Source organism: Hyla sarda, chromosome 5 (assembly GCF_029499605.1).
Source record: "Hyla sarda isolate aHylSar1 chromosome 5, aHylSar1.hap1, whole genome shotgun sequence".
In the NCBI taxonomy this organism is placed as follows: domain Eukaryota; kingdom Metazoa; phylum Chordata; class Amphibia; order Anura; family Hylidae; genus Hyla; species Hyla sarda.
The window spans coordinates 282,518,417-282,537,766 of NC_079193.1; the positions used below are offsets into that span (position 1 = coordinate 282,518,417).

Here is a 19,350-nt window from a genome sequence, read left to right on the forward strand (position 1 = left end):
CGAGCGCCTGATGCCAGGTCAATTTTTCCAATATTAATTGTCAATCCAGGGAACGTCAACTGCCGATATGGCTGGAACGTAAAGTTTCGCCTAGGCAAGAATCTTCGACACCTCCTCCATGCCCGCCGAGCTGCGGGTGCCACCTTGGCGATTGATGTATGCCATGGCCGTGGCATTGTCCATCTGCACCCGTACCGGAAGACCCCGCAGCAGGTGACACAAGGAAGATCGCACGAAGCTCCAGAACATTGATAGCAAGACTGGAATTCGACAGGGTCCAATGGCCTTGGACCGGGGGGGTCGGGTCTAGGGTTGGACATGAGCAGACACTAGTAAATAAGACAACCAGACAAACAAGGAGCAATCTCACCCAGGATCCTGTGTCCAGTCCTGAAAGGTACAGATGGGGCAAAACAAGATGCCCGCAGAGAAGTAGGGCAGAGAGCAGGGTGTGAAGTGTGTGCAGCCCGGTCCACGTTGGAACAGAAGTAGGGAGGAGGAGCCTACTGACCCGAAGTGAACGTAACTACCTGAGTGGCCAGAGCTATGACCCAGAGAGCGAGCTTCACCCCCATAGGAGAAGTATAGGGGGGGGGGGCAACAGAAGAGGAGCTCACATTGCTTGCTTACAGGCGCCGCAAGAGGGGGGCGGAGCTAAGACTAGTCCCAAGCCGCAGGCTGAATTAGAGAACCGCCTGCAGCCAAGGCCGGAAGCAAGACCGCCTCCGTTGGCAAGAATAAGGCTGTCTACCAATGATCAGGGCAGCATTTGCAGTGCTGTGCTGCCAGAACAAGCGCCGCTGTAGAAAGAAGAAGCCGCGGCAGCCGGGGTCACCTTGGTTTCCGGTGTAAAGTGCGCCTCCCGTACGCGGTCTGTAGGAGCAGCCGGCCGCAGAGGAAAGTGAGGGGAAGCGCATAGGGGCAGGTGAGATGCCGCCAACAGTCCAATGCTGATATTAATCCCTAGGATCCTAGACATTATCTGCAGGAAAAAGGAAAGCCCCCAGGTCCAGCGGAGGGGAGGAGGGGGAAGGAGACCATACTCACCCACATGGACATACGTACCTATGGTAGTCTTCGACCAGCTAGGGGCCACCTGCCTTAAACCAGCCATGGCAAACAGGGGCAAATGGGGGACCCAGACTCTGGGTACGCCACCAGACGCTGGTTGATGGCAAGGTGGGGTTAACGGTCGATCCAGCAATGCACCCTGCCCCTAGCTCGCATGTGGGAGATCAGGCAGCGCTATGTCGCCCCACACTAGAAAAAACTAAAAAGGAGAGAAAATCTAACTAGAGACTCATACTAGGAAAAAAACAAAAGAAACAAGACAAGTTCTGGAGAACTCCAGACCTTTGTCTGCCTCCTGCTGGCACTAAGCTAATTGAGTTGCTAAGAGCCAGGAGGCGGGTATATCCTGTCGGGAGGAGCCGACCTTCTTTTGTTTTTTTGCTTAGTGTCAGCCTCCTAGTGGCAAGCAGCATATACCCATGTTTCTGTGTCCCCCAATGAAGCACTCGAGAAAAAACCATCTCAGAATCGTTTTCATAAGTGAAAGTGTTCCAAAGTTATTACCAAATAAGTGGACGCATGTCAGATTTTGAAATTTTGCCTTGGTCATTAAGGTCAAAACAGGCTACTGAGTAAAGGGGTTAATAGTCAAGAGGATCTGTCGGGCACCATTATGCTTTTTCCCACTACGTTTTTAATTTTCCTTAGCCATACAGTATGTCTCAAGAGCACCAAGTTTAATTGATACACAGGTTTCTGTTATAAAACACGTGTCAAATGACTTCTTTTAATAGTTTTCATCTTTGCTGTCCGTTTAAGTTTTCTAATATATTACAAAAAAAAAAAAAAAGATTATTCCATTAAAAGGTATTTTGTTATTTTTATTTTTTTTGCAGATTAGATTCCCTGCCACTGGTGTTTATCTTACCTCTCTAGCCATTAAGTCCAAAGTTTCATTGGGATACAGTTCAATAATCTGAAGTAGTCTTGGAAACTTTAGTCGTGCTTCTTTAGATCCCAGCTTTAATGCCTTAATCATTTTATCTACGATGATTTCAGGGAAAAGTTTGCAGTCTTGGACATTCAATACTGTTAAAAATAATGCATAAAAGTATTTTACAATGCATATCAGAACAGAATACACCCTGCAGGCTGTGTGGTGCTACATCTTTAATTCTCATGCATACATAAATAAATAAACAACATCAGGACAAAACCAAACCTGGTATATTTATCACAGTGGCACTCAATCTATAATAAATTTGGTGCATATCGCTATGCTGTGCAAGTTAGATACTTTTCTCTTCGTTATGCCAGCTGTTGGATGCCCTACTTAACATTGTTATTTTGCACAAGGAAATGCACACATCCTTAATATTTCATGAATCCTCTTAACCACACCTCTTTTTTGTAAACATTTCCACAACAATAGAGGTGTAAGGAAGAAAAAAAAAAACTCATTACGTATTTTGTACAATACACGAATTCCACTTTTTTGGCTTATTAATAATAATATAATCAAGCATTCATCATCATCAATCATCATCCATCCACCAATCAATCATCCTCCTCCTCCATCAACCTCCATCCATCCATCCATCCATCCATCCTCCTCCATCCATCTCCATCCATCCTCCTCCATCAACCTCCATCCATCAATTCATCATCATCATCATCATCATCAGGGGCAGAATTCTGTAAATCTTCCTCATCTTCCTTTCACTATGTGGTGGAACCATGGTTATGCTGAAAAGCTGATCAGTGGGTGCCATGTGTAGGTATATCCTGTGCATAGGCCATCAACTTAAATGCCAGGAAGGAGAGACAAGAAAGAAACATCTAAGGAGCAATCCCCACTTTAACTTGTGGAAAGTATGCACTGAATGTCACAATTACACATTCAAAATGACATTACCTGCTGATCCATCTTCCAGGTTCCTAAGGTGTGTGTCACAAAAATCCACCAAAGTCATGTATGCTTTGATTACTCCTTTGTTATCAGTCCAGTCTGTTGAATGAGACTGTGTTTCTTCTTCAGCTTTTCTAACAGCAGATTTCAAGTAATGGAGACACTTTCTATACAACCCAGCCGCAACCTACAATCAAGTTGTAATGAAACAAGCTACAATCAATAGCACCAAAATACAGTATACTGGGTAGGGCAGATCAGTCCTTGGACCAGAATAGAAAGCTTCAGTGTAAAGCACAGCCACAAGCAAATGTGTGGTACAGTGCCTGGTGAACAATTAAGGTGGCAAGGCACTCTGGAGCCCCACGTCATCAAACTGACCAGCAGAAGTGTGGGACTTGGATGCCCACCCATCAGATATTGACTGCATATCCTAAGGATAAGTCATCAATATCCTAGTCTTGAAAAAACTGTTTAAGAATATATAAATACTACACAGTGTAGCTGTGATCACAAAAAACTTTTGAAATGTCCTAGTAACATGTGAATTTTTTTTTCGCTCAGATGAGGATGTTTAGGTCCAGACCAATCACTTGAAGGGGGGGAGAACCACACTGTGAAGCTTCTCTTTCCATTCTGTTTCTATGTTAGCAAGATGGACCCATAGGCTTGCATTACGAAACCGTCTCGGTCACGGGACACAGAGCCCGGAGACAACATGCTAAATTCTCACTTCTCTCGGCTTATTCTAGTGATCAGTCAGACCCTGACAGATCAACCTTTTAATATGTCTCTATGTGATACCAGAAGGTTTTTTTTTTTTTCTTTTTAATGACTGTACATTTTAAGAGGATGCTTGAACCAGTTATTACAGAGATGGTTACAGTTAAAGGTATTATTCCAATAATAAAAGCTTTCCAAACAAAAAGTGCTGTAGTCTGCCATCTTCTAAAGTTCCATAGAGGGTAAATGGAACACAGCATTAAACCTGTGAAGGCAAAAAGATACAGGGAAACTATGAATTAATCTGACACTACCCGGGATTCGGGTAACTACTCATAGGGGCAAGGGCAGTGGCTGCTCTCTGCTCCACCAGTACTGAGTGACAGTCTCTCCCTATACAGAGGCCGAGACTAGTTACCTAGTGGCATTTTTAAACTATGATTACTCTGACACACCGGAGAGTATTAGTGTAATGTATAGTGTTCAATCATCGTGCTACCTGCACTGGTTTTATGCTGCCCACAGTTTAGGCAGCATAAATCTGATGACAGGTTCCCTTTAACCCCTTAAGGACCAAGCCCATTTTCTCCTTAAGGACCAGAGTGTTTTTTGCACATCTGACCACAGTCACTTTAAGCATTAATAACTCTGGGATGCTTTTACTTTTCATTCTGATTCCGAGATAGTTTTTTCGTGACATATTCTACTTTATGTTAGAGGTAAATTTCATTTGTTGGTGAAAAATTCTAAAATGTTATGAAAAAATTGAAAATTTTGCATTTTTCTAACTTTGAAGCTCTCTGCTTGTAAGGAAAATAGACATTCCAAATAAATTATATATTGATTCACATATACAATATGTCTACTTTATGTTTGCATCATAAAGCTGAATTTTTTTTACTTTTGGAAGACATCAAAGGGGTTCCAAGTTCAGCAGCAATTTTCCAATTTTTAAAATGTTTTCAAAATCTGACTTTTTCAGGGACCAGTTCAGTTTTCAAGTGGATTTGAAGGGCCTTCATATTAGAAATACCCCACAAATGACCACATTATAAAAACTGCACCCCTCAAAGTATTCAAAATGACATTCAGTAAGTGTGTTAACCCTTTAGGTGTTTCACAGTAATAGCAGCAAAGTGAAGGAGAAAATTCAAAATCTTCATTTTTTACACTCGCATGTTCTTGTAGACCCAGTTCTTGTATTTTTACAAGGGGTAATAGGAGAAAGCCCCCCAAAATTTGTAACCCAATTTCTCTCGAGTAAGGAAATACCTCATGTGTGTATGCCAAGTGTTCGGCGGGCACAGTAGGGGGCTCAGAAGGGAAGGAGCAACAATGGGATTTTGGAGAGTGAATTTTGCTGAAATGGTTTTTGGGGGGCATGTCGCATTTAAGAAGCCCCTATGGTGCCACAACAGCAGAAAACCCCCCACATGACATACCATTTTGTAAATTACACCCCTCAAAGCACGTACCAAGGGGTCCAGTGAGCCTTAACACCCCACAGGTGTTTGACGAATTTTCGTTAAACTCGGATGTGGAAAAAAAAAATGTTTTTCACTAAAGTGCAGTTTTTTTCCCAAATTTAAAATTTTTACAAAGGGTAATGGTAGAAAATGCCCCCAAAATTTGTAACCCCATCTCTTCTGAGTATGGAAATACCCCATGTTAGGACGTAAAATGCTCTGCGGGCGAACCACAATGCTCAGAAGAGAAATGGTTTGTGGGAGGCATGTCGCATTTAGGAAGCCCCTATGGTGCTAGAACAGCAAACAAAAAACCCACATGGCATACTATTTTGGAAACTACACCCCTCAAGGATCTAGTTTCCAAAATGGGGTCACATGTGGGGGGGGTCCATTGTTCTGTCACTATGAGGGCTTTGTAAACACACATGGCCTCCAATTCTGGACAAATTTTCTCTCATAAAGCCCAATGGCGCTCCTTCTCTTCTGAGCATTACATCCACATATGGAGTATGTTCTTACTCCATATGGGGTTCCAAATTTTGGGGGGCTTTTTCCTATTTTCCCTTGTGAAAATGAAAAATTTAGGGTAACACCAGCATTTTTGTGAAATTTTTTTATTTTCCCATCCAACTTTACACCTGTGGGATGTTAAGGAGCACTATACCCCTTGTTACATTCCGTGAGGGGTTTATTTTCCAAAATGGGGTCACATGTGGGTATACATTTTTTTGCGTTTATGTCAGAACCGTTGTAAAATCAGCCACCCACGTGCAAATCGTCAATTTAGGCCTCAAATGTACATAGTGTGCTCTCACTCCTGAGCCTTGTGGTGCACCCACAGAGCATTTTACGCCCCCATCTGGGGTATTTCCATACTCAGGAGAAATTGAGTTACAAATTTTGGGGGTCTTTTTTTCCCCTTTTACCGCTTGTGAAAATAAAAAGTATGGTGCAACTCCAGCTTGTTAGTGTAAAAATATTTTTTTTTTTACACTAACAGGCTGGTGTAGCCCCCAACTTTTCCTTTTCATATGGGGTAAAAGGAGAAAAAGCCCCCCAAAATTTGTAGTGCAATTTCTCCCGAGTACGGAAATACCCCAAATGTGGCCCTAAACTGTCTCCTTGAAATACGACAGGTCTCCTAAGTGAGAGAGCGCCATGCACATTTGAGGACTAAATTAGGGATTGCATCAGGGTGGACATTGGGAATCAATGGCGTAGAATACCCCTAACAGGGTGCCTCCAGCTGTTGCTAAACTCCCAGCATGCCTGGACAGTCAGTGGCTGTCCGGAAATGCTGGGAGTTGTTGTTTTGCAACCGCTGGAGGCTCCGTTTTGTAAACATTGCCATATGATACATTTTTATTGGGGGGGGGGGGGGGGGGGAGACAGTGTAATGGGGTGTATATGTAGTGTTTTACCCTTTATTATGTGGTAGTTTAGTGTTTTTAGGGTACATTCGCACTGGCGGGTTACGGTGAGTTTCCCGCTAGGAGTTTGGGCTGCGGCTCAAACTTGAAGCAGGAAACTCACTGTAAACCCGCCCGTGTGAATGTACCCTGTACATTCACATGGGGGGGGGGGGGGGGCAAACCTCCAGCTGTTTCAAAAAGCTGTTTACTGACAGACCAGTGCATGCTGGGAGTTGTAGTTTAGCAACAGCTGGAGGCACACTGGTTGGAAAACCTTCAGTTAGGTTCTGTTACCTAACTCAGTATTTTCCAACCAGTGTGCCTCCAGCTGTTGCAAAAGTACAACTCCCAGCATGTACTGATCGTCGAAGGGCATGCTGGGAGATGTAGTTATGCAACAGAAGGAGGTACACAACTGCAACTCCCAGCATGCCGAGACAGCTGTTTGGGCATGCTGGGATTTGAAGTGTTGCAACATCTGGAGGGCTAAAGTTTACAGACCACTGCCCAGTGATCCCAACTGTAGCCCTCCAGCTGTTTCAAAACTACAACTCCCAGCATGTACTGACAGACCGTGCATGCTGGGAGTTGTACTTTTGCAACAGCTGTAGGCACACTGGTTGGAAAAAACTTCAGTTAGGTACTGTTACCTAACTCAGTATTTTCCAACCAGTGTGCCTCCAGCTGTTGCAAAACTACAACTCCCAGCATGTACTGATCGCCGCCGATGGGTAAGTGGACAACGGCGCCGGTCGTCGTTGGCTTCCCCGTTCTGCCCGGCCTATTGTGGGTGGGCAGAACGGGGAAACCGAAAGTTAACCCCCCCGCCCCCGATCTGCTATTGGTCGTCGCTTGTGAACGACCTTCAAGGGGATCGTGGGTGTCTTGGACAACCCCGATCCCCCTTATTTTCCGGGTCACCGGAGACCCGTGTGACCTGGAATAGCCGCAAATTGCCGGTGTGAATTCACCGGCCACTTGCGGCGATTGCCGACATATGGGGGGGGTGTGGTTTCAGGACCCCCATTTGCTGGGCATTTGCTGATAGATATCAGGTACGCCCTTGGTCCCTTCGTCCCCAAGAGGTTACAGGATCTGATGCTAATGTCCTGGTATTGGGCATCTTCAGAGCTCTTGTGGAGTCCATGCCTTGACCCAGTCCATGAATCAAAAGTAATTTTGGCAGTACAAGGGGGATTTACACAATGTTAAGCAGGTTGTTATGGCTGATGTGTTTTTACACTTACCTCCTCTTCTGACCCTGAAAGCTCCTTTACTATCCTAGCCTTTGATTCCTCAATGTGATTCAGACTCACTGGTTCTTTGCTGAGTGCATCACCCATGATTCTATAAGTGCCACCCAGTAACATATTGTGATATCTGTACAACTGAGGAAATCTTTTTAAATAATCACTGTTACTTTCCCCTGTAACATAAAAACATAAAAATATAGACATTTTATTAAGCAAAAGACTAAAGACATTTTTATGGACTGAAAATGACATTTAATTTAATTTATATGGCTATCCCAAAGAAGATACATGAAGGCAGCACATTGGTGCTACAACTTTGGCAATGCTGAACACAACACAAACAATACCAATAAGCATAACACTACAGTGGTATGTGCTGCATAATGCACAAATATGTAATTAACATTAGCAAAAATTTATAATCTATTTATTTATTTATGTTAGCTTCTTCTAGGCTAAATGTCACAGTTGAGGTCCCACCTAATGAATTACAGCTCTCTCTGGTTGGCAGCTCAATCAGTGCAGACCATCAATTATTGATGACTGCCCACAGGGCCAATGGGTAACAGATTTAAATTCTAAAACATAACTCACCATGTGATGCCATATATCATATTTGTGCTACAGACACAATGATAATCTTTTGTAGAATAATTCTTACCTAGTAGAGAGATCGTTTTCAGAACAGTCAGTATTTTCTCTGTGTTCGATTGGGTATGGCTCCTGCTGTGACTGTAACGACAATAACTCTGAACCCATTTTACTAGCCAGTCTTCATTGGTTTTAGACTCTCGATGAAGCTCTTTCAAGAGTTTCATGGCAACAGAAAAGTTGTTCTACAGAGGATAAAAGTACTTACTTGTGAAAATGTGGTGTATAAATAAATCAAAAATCATTAAAAAAATGTATAAACAGTCAAAAACAGCTCACTCGCTGCACTAAGCATCAGTACATAAAAGCCATGCCTCACATAGCTTATTTCAGAATTTGGTTACCTGTTTTCGAGCACTGTCAACCATCTTCATTTTCATAACAAATTTGCATTTTCTGATGAGAAAGTTCACATCTTCCTGCTTGTCACCTTGCAATACCTCACTATTCTCACTCACACTGTCTATTTCCATACTTTCTTCCAGCAGCTGACTGGAGAGTTTTTCTTTGATTTTATCCAAGAAGAAGCACCTGAAAACAACAAGTAAGGCTAGGTTCACACCTATGTAATGCAAAATGTCTGTTGTATACATTGAAAGCCTAGGTGAATGGGACGCTGGCACATACTACATGACCACGTTGGGCACATAGAGTGTACTACAGTTTTTCAGTGGGACTAACAAAAACTGTATACACCCACTATACGGTGAGGTCCTGCTGTGGTATACGCAGGCATCACATTCTCCTGGGCTGTCCACATAAAACACACAATTTGAGTTAGATAAGTGTGAACCCAGCCTAACACATACACTAAGTTATATAAAAAAATTTACAACCATCAAAAGGGCAACACAGGAACAACATCAAAAGAGTTTTTGGGTCTTAACCTGACATTTATACCTGTTCGTAATCACATCATCCCAGATGTGCATGGGATCCATTTTCTCATCAGGATATCGACTCATCCAGAGATAGAACAACCTTCTCAGGGAGGGTAGGGATGACAAATTACCTAAAAAAATAATTAGCACTTGTATTTAATGGTATTAAAAAAAATTGTCAAATGAAATCTGTTAGAATAACACAAGCAAAAACATAACCTTTATTTACCAGTGTATTCGTTTTTACACCATTCACTGTGTGGTTGTTATCTTTATTGTCGGTACAATTCTAACAATACCCAATTTGTATAGTTTTCGTTATGTTTTACTACTTTTAAAAAATAAAAATAAATTTAATAAACCCATGAAATTGCTTGAAACGCCATACTCTGATCCCTACAACTTTGGAGCTGTAATATGGCTAATTTATTGTGGCATGATCTGGGGCTTTTGATTGCTTTTTATTTCCTTCTTTCTAAGACGTGATGTGAACAGACATTTCTGCACGTGGTAATACCAAATATGTTTTGGGTTTTCTTTGTTTAATTAATTAATTTATTTTTTAATTTAGAAAGTGATTTGAATTTTTATTATGAAAGGAGTCAATTAATATTTTTAAAAACACTTATTTTATGGCCTAGGGCTGCCATCATGACAATGGATCGCTTCCTTGCAATTGCATTTCAGGGTGATTCAAACCACTACCCCAACAATGAAGCACATAAAAGCTGTTTAAATGCTGCTGTTTGCTTTGAATAAGTGGCTTCATAGGTGGCTCAGTGATAGGAAACAGAGGATGGTTATAAAATGCAACTGTCATTGACTCCCACAACCTAAGCCCAGTATGTGGAAGATGATGAGAAGCTTAAAGGGTATCTTTCATCAAAAAAACTTTTGATATATTATAGATTAATGTATGCAGAATAACTTTCCAATAGCATGTTATTAAAAAATATGCTTCTTTCTATTTAATTTTCCACTTTGAAAAAGTGACCACTAGGGGTCTCCCTACCAGTCCTTTTTTTTAATAGATTTCAGACTCATGCTGGAGTCCTAAATCTCAGACTGTATCCGGAACACACACAAACTCACCACTGCTCACTGCCAGGGAGCAATGTTGCTCTTGTCTGTGTCCCGGATGCAATCTGAGATTTAGGACTCCTGCATGAGTCTGAAATCTATAAAAAAGGACTGATAGGGAGACCCCTAGTGGTCATTTTTTCAAAGTGGAAAATTAAATAGAAAGAAGCATATTTTTTAATAACATGCTATTGGAAAGTTATTCCGCATACATTAATCTATAATGTATCAAAAGTTTTTTTGATGAAAGGTACCCTTTAATGCAGCCATACCTTTGGCTGCTTTTTAGCAGTCTTGATTGCGTTGTTTTTCTTACAGCCACCAACAATCGTAGGCATTGCCAGGGGTTTGCAATGCCCCAGAGCCACCACGCCTATATCTTGCACATCAGTGATGTGACCGCTGTCTGATTGACACACAGGTCCACAGCGCATGCGCCCTGCATCTCTGTTCCTTGAGCCTGGTGTATTGGTTTACAAAGTGCATAGATCTCTGAAATACATTTTAGAACCTCACCTGACTAGCATGTATCCTGCTTACAGTTCCTCTATGTACCGGGCAAGTTGTAATTGTGACCGTGCTCGCTACTAGTGCCTCCCAGCACAGCGCGCCTGTGTAATGTTTCATAGCAAGCGCTGCGTCAGCATTACACAGGCGCGCTGTGCTGGAACTATCAACTTCAACCTATATTGCCATTGTCCCAATCACAGTGTTGATCTTTTTTTAACATTATGAACCATGTAATCTAAGTGGTTAATAACCGGCCACAGAGATTGCTCCATGTCGACCCTTGGCCACTAAAAGCAGCCAGGTGCTACCAGGTTCGCAGTGGACTTAAGTACCAAGCCCTCTTCACGCATCCTTAATGACACTATTGTTAAAAGGGGTTAAAATATTAATTTCTAAAACAGACAGATTAGGAGAACAAGGCGCTTGTACAGTATTACATTTTATAAGTCTATAACCTACACACAAAACACAACACAGTAACTCCTGCTGGATGCTCCTAAAAAGGTAGCTGGCTGCACTTATTGGGGCTTTTCATGCATACATATTTTTTGATTTAACCCCTTCACGACGAGCGACGTACATGTACGGCGCCGCGAAGTGTCACTTGGCACGCGGCGACGTACATGTACGTCGCGGGGTTCCGGGAGCGCCGCGTCACCGGTAGCGGTGATCGGACCGGGATGACTGCTGTTATCTAACAGCAGGCATTACGGCACATCGCCAAGGGGGGTCCTGAGACCCCCCCATGACCGCGATGCGCGCAAATCGCAGGTCAATTCAGACCTGCGATCTGCGCGATTCCGGGTCATACGGGTCACTGGTGACCCGGAAAATAAGAGGGATCGTAGGTGTCCGAGACACCCTAGATCCCCCTAAAGGGATAGGAGTTTGGTGGCAGGGTTGCCACCCCTCCTATCCCTGCTATTGGTCGGCCGAGCGACCGACCGATAGCAGACCGGGGGAGGGGGGGTTAAAGTTCGGTTCCCCCGCTTTGCCCACCTATCGGTGTCCGGGCAAAACGGGGGAACCGTCCAGGGAGGGTCGGCGCCGAAGGTCCCTACCTGGATCCCGGATCGCGATCCTCCATGCGGGGATCCCCCACGTGCGGCGGCTTCCGGGTCCTGCCAGGTGAGTTGTTGCCTAGCAACATCCGGAGGGCCACAGTTTACAGTGGTCTCTAAACCGTGGCCCTCCAGATGTTGCAAAACTACAACTCCCAGCATGCCCAGACAGCTGTTTGCTGTGTGGGCATGCTGGGACTTGTAGTTTTGCAATATTTAGAGGGGTTCAGGTTGTAGATCACTAAGTGGTCTCAAACTGTAGCCCTCCAGATGTTGCAAAACTACAACTCTCAGCATGCCCAGACAGCAGTTTGCTGGCTGGGCATGCTGAGAGTTGTAGTTTTGCAACATCTGGAGGGCTACAGTTTGAGACCACTTAGTGATCTACAACCTGAACCCCTCTAAATATTGCAAAACTACAACTCCAAGCATTCAGGAACAGCATAAGGCTGTCTTGGCATGCTGGGAGTTGTACTTGCGTGCCTCCAGCCATTGCATAACTACATCTCCCAGCATGCCCTTCCGCAATCAGTACATGCTGGGAGTTGCAGTTTTGCAACAGCTGGAGGCACACTGGTTGGAAAATACTGAGTTAGGTCATAGAACCTAACTCAAGGTTTTCCAGCCAGTGTGCCTCCAGCTGTTGCAAAACTACAACTCCCAGCATGCATGGTCTGTCAGTGCATGCTGGGAGTTGTAGTTTTGACCCCCCTCCCGTGTGAATGTACAGGCTACATTCACACTGGCGGCAGATTACAGTGAGTTCCCCGCTGCAAATTTGAGATGCGGCAAATTTTCCGCCGCAGCTCAAACTCCTAGCGGGAGACTCAGTGTAATCTGCCGCCAGTGTGAATGTAACCTAAAAACACTACACTACAGTAACATAAAATAAAGAGTAAAACACTACATATACACATGTACACTGCCCCCCCACCCCCCACCCCCCTTCTCCAATAAAAATTAAAAACGTATTGTACGGCAGTGTTTCTAAGATGGAGCCTCCAGCTGTTGCAAAACAAAAACTCCCAGCATTTCTGGACAGCAATTGACTGTCCAAGCATGCTGGGAGTTTAGCAACAGCTGGAGGAGCCCTGTTTGGGAATCACTGGCGTAGAATACCCCTATGTCCACCCCTATGCAAGTCCCTAATTCAGGCCTCAAATGCACATGGCGCTCTCACTTTGGAGCCCTGTCGTATTTCAAGGCAACAGAATAGGGTCACATATGGGGTATCGCCGTACTCAGGAGAAATTGCCTAACAAATTTTGGGGGGCTTTTTCTCCTTTTACCCCTTATGAAAAGGAACAGTTGGGGTCTACACCAGCATGTTAGTGTAAAAAAATTAAAAAATTTACACTAACATGCTGGTGTTGCCCTATACTTTTCATTTTCACAAGAGGTAAAAGGGAAAAACGCCCCTCAAAATTTGTAACACAATTTCTCCCGAGTACGGAGATACCCCATATGTGGGCGCAAAGTGCTCTGGGGGCGCACAACAAGGCCCAGAAGGGAGAGTGCCCCATGTACATTTGAGGTGATTTGCACAGAGGTGGCTGATTGTTACAGCAGTTCTGACAAACGCAAAAAAAAAAAAAAACACACCCACATGTGACCCCATTTCGAAAACTACACCCCTCACGGAATGTAATGAGGAGTGCAGTGAGAATTTACACCCCACTGGTGTCTGACGGATCTTTGGAACAGTGGTCCGTGAAAATGAAAAATTTTGCACAGCCCACTGTTCCAAAGATCTGTCAGACACCAGTGGGGGGTAAATGCTCACTGTACCCCTCATTACATTCTGGGACTAGTGAGGGGTCTAGTTTCCAAAATGGTATGCCATGTGGGGGTTATTTTGCTGTTCTGGCACCATAGGGGCTTCCTAAATGCGACATGCCCCCCGAGCAAAATTTGCTCTCAAAAAGCCAAATATGACGCCTTCCCTTCTGAGCATTGTAGTTCGCCCGTAGTGCACTTCAGGTCCACTTATGGGGTACCTCCATACTCAGAAGAGATGGGGCTACAAATTTTGGGGGGTCTTTTCTGCTATTAACCCTTGCAAAAATGTGAAATTTGTGGGGAAACCCACATTTTAGTGAAAATTATTATTTTTTTTTTTCATATGCAAAAGTCGTGAAACACCTGTGGGGTATTAAGGCTAACGTTATCCCTTGTTACGTTCCTCAAGGGGTCTAGTTTCCAAAATGGTATGCCATGTTTTTTTTTTTTGCTGTTCTGGCACCATAGGGGCTTCCTAAAGGTGACATGCCCCCCAAAAACCATTTCAGAAAAACGTACTCTCTAAAATCCCCTTGTCGCTCCTTCGCTTCTGAGCCCTCTACTGCGCCCGCCGAACACTTTACATAGACATATGAGGTATGTGCTTACTCGAGAGAAATTGGGCTACAAATATAGGTATACATTTTCTCCTTTTACCCCTTGTAAAAATTCAAAAATTGGGTCTACAAGAACATGCGAGTGTAAAAAATGAAGATTTTGAATTTTCTCGTTCACTTTGTTGCTTTTCCTGTGAAACACCTAAAGGGTTAAAACATTTACTGAATGTCATTTTGAATACTTTAGGGGGTGTAGTTTTTATAATGGGGTCATTTGTGGGGTATTTCTAATATGAAGACCCTTCAAATCCACTTCAAACCTGAACTGGTCCCTGAAAAATTGCGAGTTTGAAAATTTTGTGAAAAATTGGAAAATTGCTGCTGAACTTTGAAGCCCTCTGGTGTCTTCCAAAAGTAAAAACTCGTCAATTTTATGATGGAAATATAAAGTAGACATATTGTATATGTGAATCCCAAAAAAAAAAATTTGGAATATCCATTTTCCTTACAAGCAGAGAGCTTCAAAGTTAGAAAAATGAAATTTTTTTAATTTTTTCATCAAATTTGGGAATTTTTCACCAAGAAAGGATGCAAGTTACCACAAAATTTTACCACTAAGTTAAAGTAGAATATGTCACGAAAAAACAATCTCAGAATCAGATTGATAACAGAAAGCATTCCAGAGTTATTAATGTTTAAAGTGACAGTGGTCAGATTTGCAAAAAAGGGCTTCGTCCTAGAGGTGAAAATGGGCTCCGTCCTTAAGGGGTTAAAGGAGTAGTGTACTGAAAACTATGTTGAGTCTGTTGTGTCCGGGCAGTAAAAAAAAACAAAACAAAAACAAACTTTAACTCACCTCCCTCCGTTCCCCCGTAGTGCCACTACAGCTGTTCGGTCCTCCAGTCCGGTCTTCTTCCTTCTTCTGTGTGCACGGATCGTCACACTGCGCTCAGCCTATTACCGGCCACAGCGATGACCAGCCACAGCGATGACCAGCCTCAGCCAGAGATAGGCTGAGCACAGTGTGACGATCTGTGCACACAGAAGAAGGAAGAAGACCAGACTGGAGGACCGAACAGTTGTAGTGGCACTACAGGGGAAAGGAGGAAGGTGAGTTTAAGTTTTTTTTTTCTTTAGCACCCAGGGCACATTGGACTCAAGATACTTTTCAGTAGACTACTCCTTTAAGTGAGTGTCAATAAACAATGTATGTCACTGTGTGTCTATAAAATAGCATATATCACCATCTTCTATCAACGCTAAATGTCAGGGAATACTCTTGTTGTATAAAGCAGACAAAAGGATGAACCTGAATCTGAGAAGAGCCTCTGTGGCCCCCTAATCTGGCTAACAAACCTCCTGAGTGGGAAATACCCAGGTGTGCAACATTAATATGCTACACATATACCTGCTGTAAGTATACATATCTACCAGTATGTTTCTAGAGTATGGGAAGAAACCCACACAATCAGGGGAGAACAGTTAAAACAGAAAGCAAAATGTAATACCAGGAATGCAGATAAAGTTGATAAAATCCTGAGTCTCAGTTAAAGCTTGAACTGTCTGCAGTTGTGTTAGTCTGCTATGGTATAGTATCGAGTCGATGCTTGAATAGTTCTAGAGTGGAAAAGAAAAAAAAAACAGACCCCAGACCCACATTTATTATTAATAGCACATTTTGGCTAGAGTATATGGAGAGGCAAGATAGTTAGAATTGCAATTTTAGCTCATGGTGATCACTAACATATGTGGAAGTATTTTTTGTATTCTATGTAGGGTTCGACCGATATCGATTTTTTAGGGCCGATACCGATAATCTGTGGACTTTAAGGCCGATAGCCGATAACTTATACCGATATTCCGGTATAAATTATCTGCTAATTCCTCCCTACTTCTGGCTCCGGCAGCGTCACTGTGCGCACTGACAGTGACGTCGCGTGGAGGACATCACTCGTCAGTGCGCAGCGTAACGCAGGACGCTGCAGGAGCCAGAAGTAGCGCGGACCCGTGCCCCGGGAATAGGTAATTATAAAACCGGGGATGGGGGAGGCAATGGGGCAGCGGCGGCGGTCTCTGGCTGGGGCGATGCAGTGGGGGGTGCGGTGCGGGGGGAATGGCGGGACATTATCGGCAAGGCAATTGCCGATACCGATAACATCCAAAATCGTGAATATAGGCCGATAACGGCCAAACCGATAATCGGTTGATCCCTAATTCTATGTATAATAGAATTTTCCATGTCTGTATATTTAAAGGCTATGAGACATGGAAATTTTAAATAAATGCACCACATGGTACTTTTGTATCAAATATCAATGTCTCCATAGCCTTTAAACATGCAGACATGGGAAAAAATAAGTCCTTGTATGTTATTCGTAACCATGAGCTGAAAAAAGTTTCAGGCTGCAACCTTGCCAACGTAAAGTAGCATTCCCACAAAAAAATATTCTGTGGCAAATTTTCCATCTTCACAATGTACAATGCAGTGTATGTTTTTTAGCCAGTTATCTGCACTGTTTTGGCCCTGCCTTGGACCACAGGACTTGTGCTCAGGCATGCTAAACCTCACAGTGAGTTATGTGTACACTTTCTTTATTAATTCAAATGAGACCTTTGATTTGATTCTCAATGTAATAAATTAAGAAAGGGACGTCTGCTGCACAGATAACCCACTGAACATTTATGCAGATCATGTGGTCCAGGGAAGGACCAGAATGCAAACAATAACTAGCTAAAAAAATATAAAATAAATAAAAGGCATGGGTATATAAATTAACTACTGGATTAATTTAGTGTGCCAAAAACTACAGCAGCTGCCCCCTCCTCCCCTACAGAGCCGGCACTGCTACAAGGAAATAGTGATCAGAAGATTCCAGTGTCCTCACATATGATCCCACACGTCATCCAGCAGAAAATGACTGTTCTCCTCTCCATTACCACCCCCGTAAGTCTTGGGCCGGCCACACAAGCCAACCTGCAGCAGCAGCGGCGGCTCCGGTGAGCCCTCCCCCAGGAGGCAGCAGCCGCAGCCCTGGGTGGACAGTGAGTAACAGCACCTCCTCCTAACTCCTCAGCCAAGCAGAATGAGGCACATTAAAGGGCTATCCGGTGGTTGCTGAAGAAGTTAGTTTGCAATGGCCCCGACACAGAGCAGCATCGTATGTTGATGCTACCTTTATGTCAGGGCCATCACATGTCTAGGGACCACAAAGAACTGTAGCGGTGTTTGTGTGTGTGTGTGCGCACCCAACATATGGCTGAGCTGTGTATGTAGCAGAGCAGAGTGTGTGTATTTCTGAGCTTTGGGTGTAGTAAAGCTGAGTGTGTATTTGGCTGACGTGTGTGTAGTAGAGCTGAGTGTGTATGGCCGAGATTAGAGATGAGCGAACTTACAGTAAATTCGATTCGTCACAAACTTCTCGGCTCGGCAGTTGATGACTTATCCTGCGTAAATTAGTTCAGCCTTCAGGTGCTCCGGTGGGCTGGAAAAGGTGGATACATTCCTAGGAAAGAGTCTCCTAGGAGTCTCCTAGGACTGTATCCACCTTTTCCAGCCCACAGGAGCACCTGAAAGCTGAACTAATTTATGCAGGAAAAGTCATCAACTGCCGAGCCGAGAAGTTCGTGACGAATCGGATTTACTGTAAGTTCGCTCATCTCTAGCTGAGATGTATGTGTAGTAGAGCTGAGTGTGCAGATGGCTATGATGTGTGTGTAGTAAAAATGAATGTACATATGGTTCAGCTGTGTGTGTATTGCTTAGATGTGTGTGAAGTAAAGCTTAATGTATATATTGCTGAGATGTGTATGGCTTTGATGTGTGTAGTGGAGCTAAGTGTGTAGATGGCTGTGATGTGTGTGTAGTAGAGATGAGTATGTATATGGCTAAGCTGTGTGTAGCAGAGCTGAGTGTTTATGGCTGAGATGTGTGTATTGAGCTTCTATATGTCACTCCTCTTTGTGTAGCTACTGCCGAGAAGAACAGAGAGGAGAGCTGTAGGGAGGGTACTGCAGCTGATTAGCTGCCCCTGTCAACCTGGCAACTAAGGGACAATAAGTTTACAGCAGTGAGGGCATCATCACCACTGCCTGGGAACACCCACAGAAAAACAGCAGAAGCTTATATAAGTATGACAGCAGACCGTTATATACCGTAAGTATGACTGCAGTGTTTTTTTTTTGTTTTTTGGCACAGTGATGACAGGTAAGCTTTAAGCATATGTCTAGATAAGGCTAGTCATCAGAATTCCAGTCATATCTTTTATTTTATTTTTATTTCTCCATAGCCCTTTCCAGTTATATTATGCAAATGAGTCTTAAAAGCCTATGGCTGTTCCCCAGCACAGCAAAAGCCCTTATTAGTCCAGCCCATTGCCTCTTTATTACCACCTACTGGTTGACTCGTATTTGCCTACCTCAGCAACAAGATAAAGATGACATGGGCTAGACCTACTCGGGCTGTTGCCATGCTAGGGAACACCCAATGGGATTTTGAGACTCATTTGCATAATTAAGAGACTTAAATCTGAGCACTGGAAAGGACTACTGAAATGAAAAAGATTCTGTAATTCTGATTACTAGCCCTATCTAGCCATTTGTTTTTAACACCCCTGTTTTCCTGCTGACAGGTCCACCTCAATACTGTATAAGTGAATGCAGTTTTAAACAATACAATAAACATTTCCAAAAGTGAATATTATGCTGTGCAATATATATATATATATATATATATATATATATATATTTTTTTTTTTTTATGTGTTCTCATTTCAAATTACTATATACATATTTAATCAGACATTCATATAAAAAATACCTGGATGAACATATCTATTCCATTTTTAATGTAATATCTCGCCCGGTCAAAATCTTCTTGTAAAATGTACAAAAGACTCATTTCCTGACTGTAGAAGGTCTCAATTGACACTTTTCTCTGCTCAATCTTCATGGCATCATCAATAAATGTTAATAAAGATTGATCATTCTCCCCATTCAGAAGAAGTTTCACTTTACTGCGAATCATGTAAGGAAGATAGGTTTCCTGTTTAGAAAAT

The 19,350-nt window shown here is 43.1% G+C and overlaps 2 protein-coding genes across 4 annotated transcripts in view; one reads left to right on the plus strand and one right to left on the minus strand.

Annotated features, from left to right (window-relative positions):
* The window catches only part of SPIDR (scaffold protein involved in DNA repair), a 1,058,688-nt gene that overhangs the window by 973,066 nt on the left and 66,272 nt on the right, over positions 1-19,350 (plus strand). The gene's annotated exons all lie outside the window — the stretch shown is intronic.
* PRKDC (protein kinase, DNA-activated, catalytic subunit) overlaps positions 1-19,350 on the minus strand; it is a 631,631-nt gene that overhangs the window by 78,965 nt on the left and 533,316 nt on the right. For all 3 annotated transcript variants that reach the window (XM_056521838.1, XM_056521836.1, XM_056521839.1), the window contains 8 exons: positions 19,113-19,337; positions 15,805-15,913; positions 9,329-9,440; positions 8,773-8,959; positions 8,439-8,613; positions 7,772-7,950; positions 2,927-3,107; positions 1,940-2,100 (listed from right to left, as the gene is read on the minus strand). In XM_056521838.1, coding sequence (XP_056377813.1) covers positions 1,940-2,100; positions 2,927-3,107; positions 7,772-7,950; positions 8,439-8,613; positions 8,773-8,959; positions 9,329-9,440; positions 15,805-15,913; positions 19,113-19,337 — 1,329 coding nt within the window. The remainder of the gene's footprint in view (positions 1-1,939; positions 2,101-2,926; positions 3,108-7,771; positions 7,951-8,438; positions 8,614-8,772; positions 8,960-9,328; positions 9,441-15,804; positions 15,914-19,112; positions 19,338-19,350) is intronic.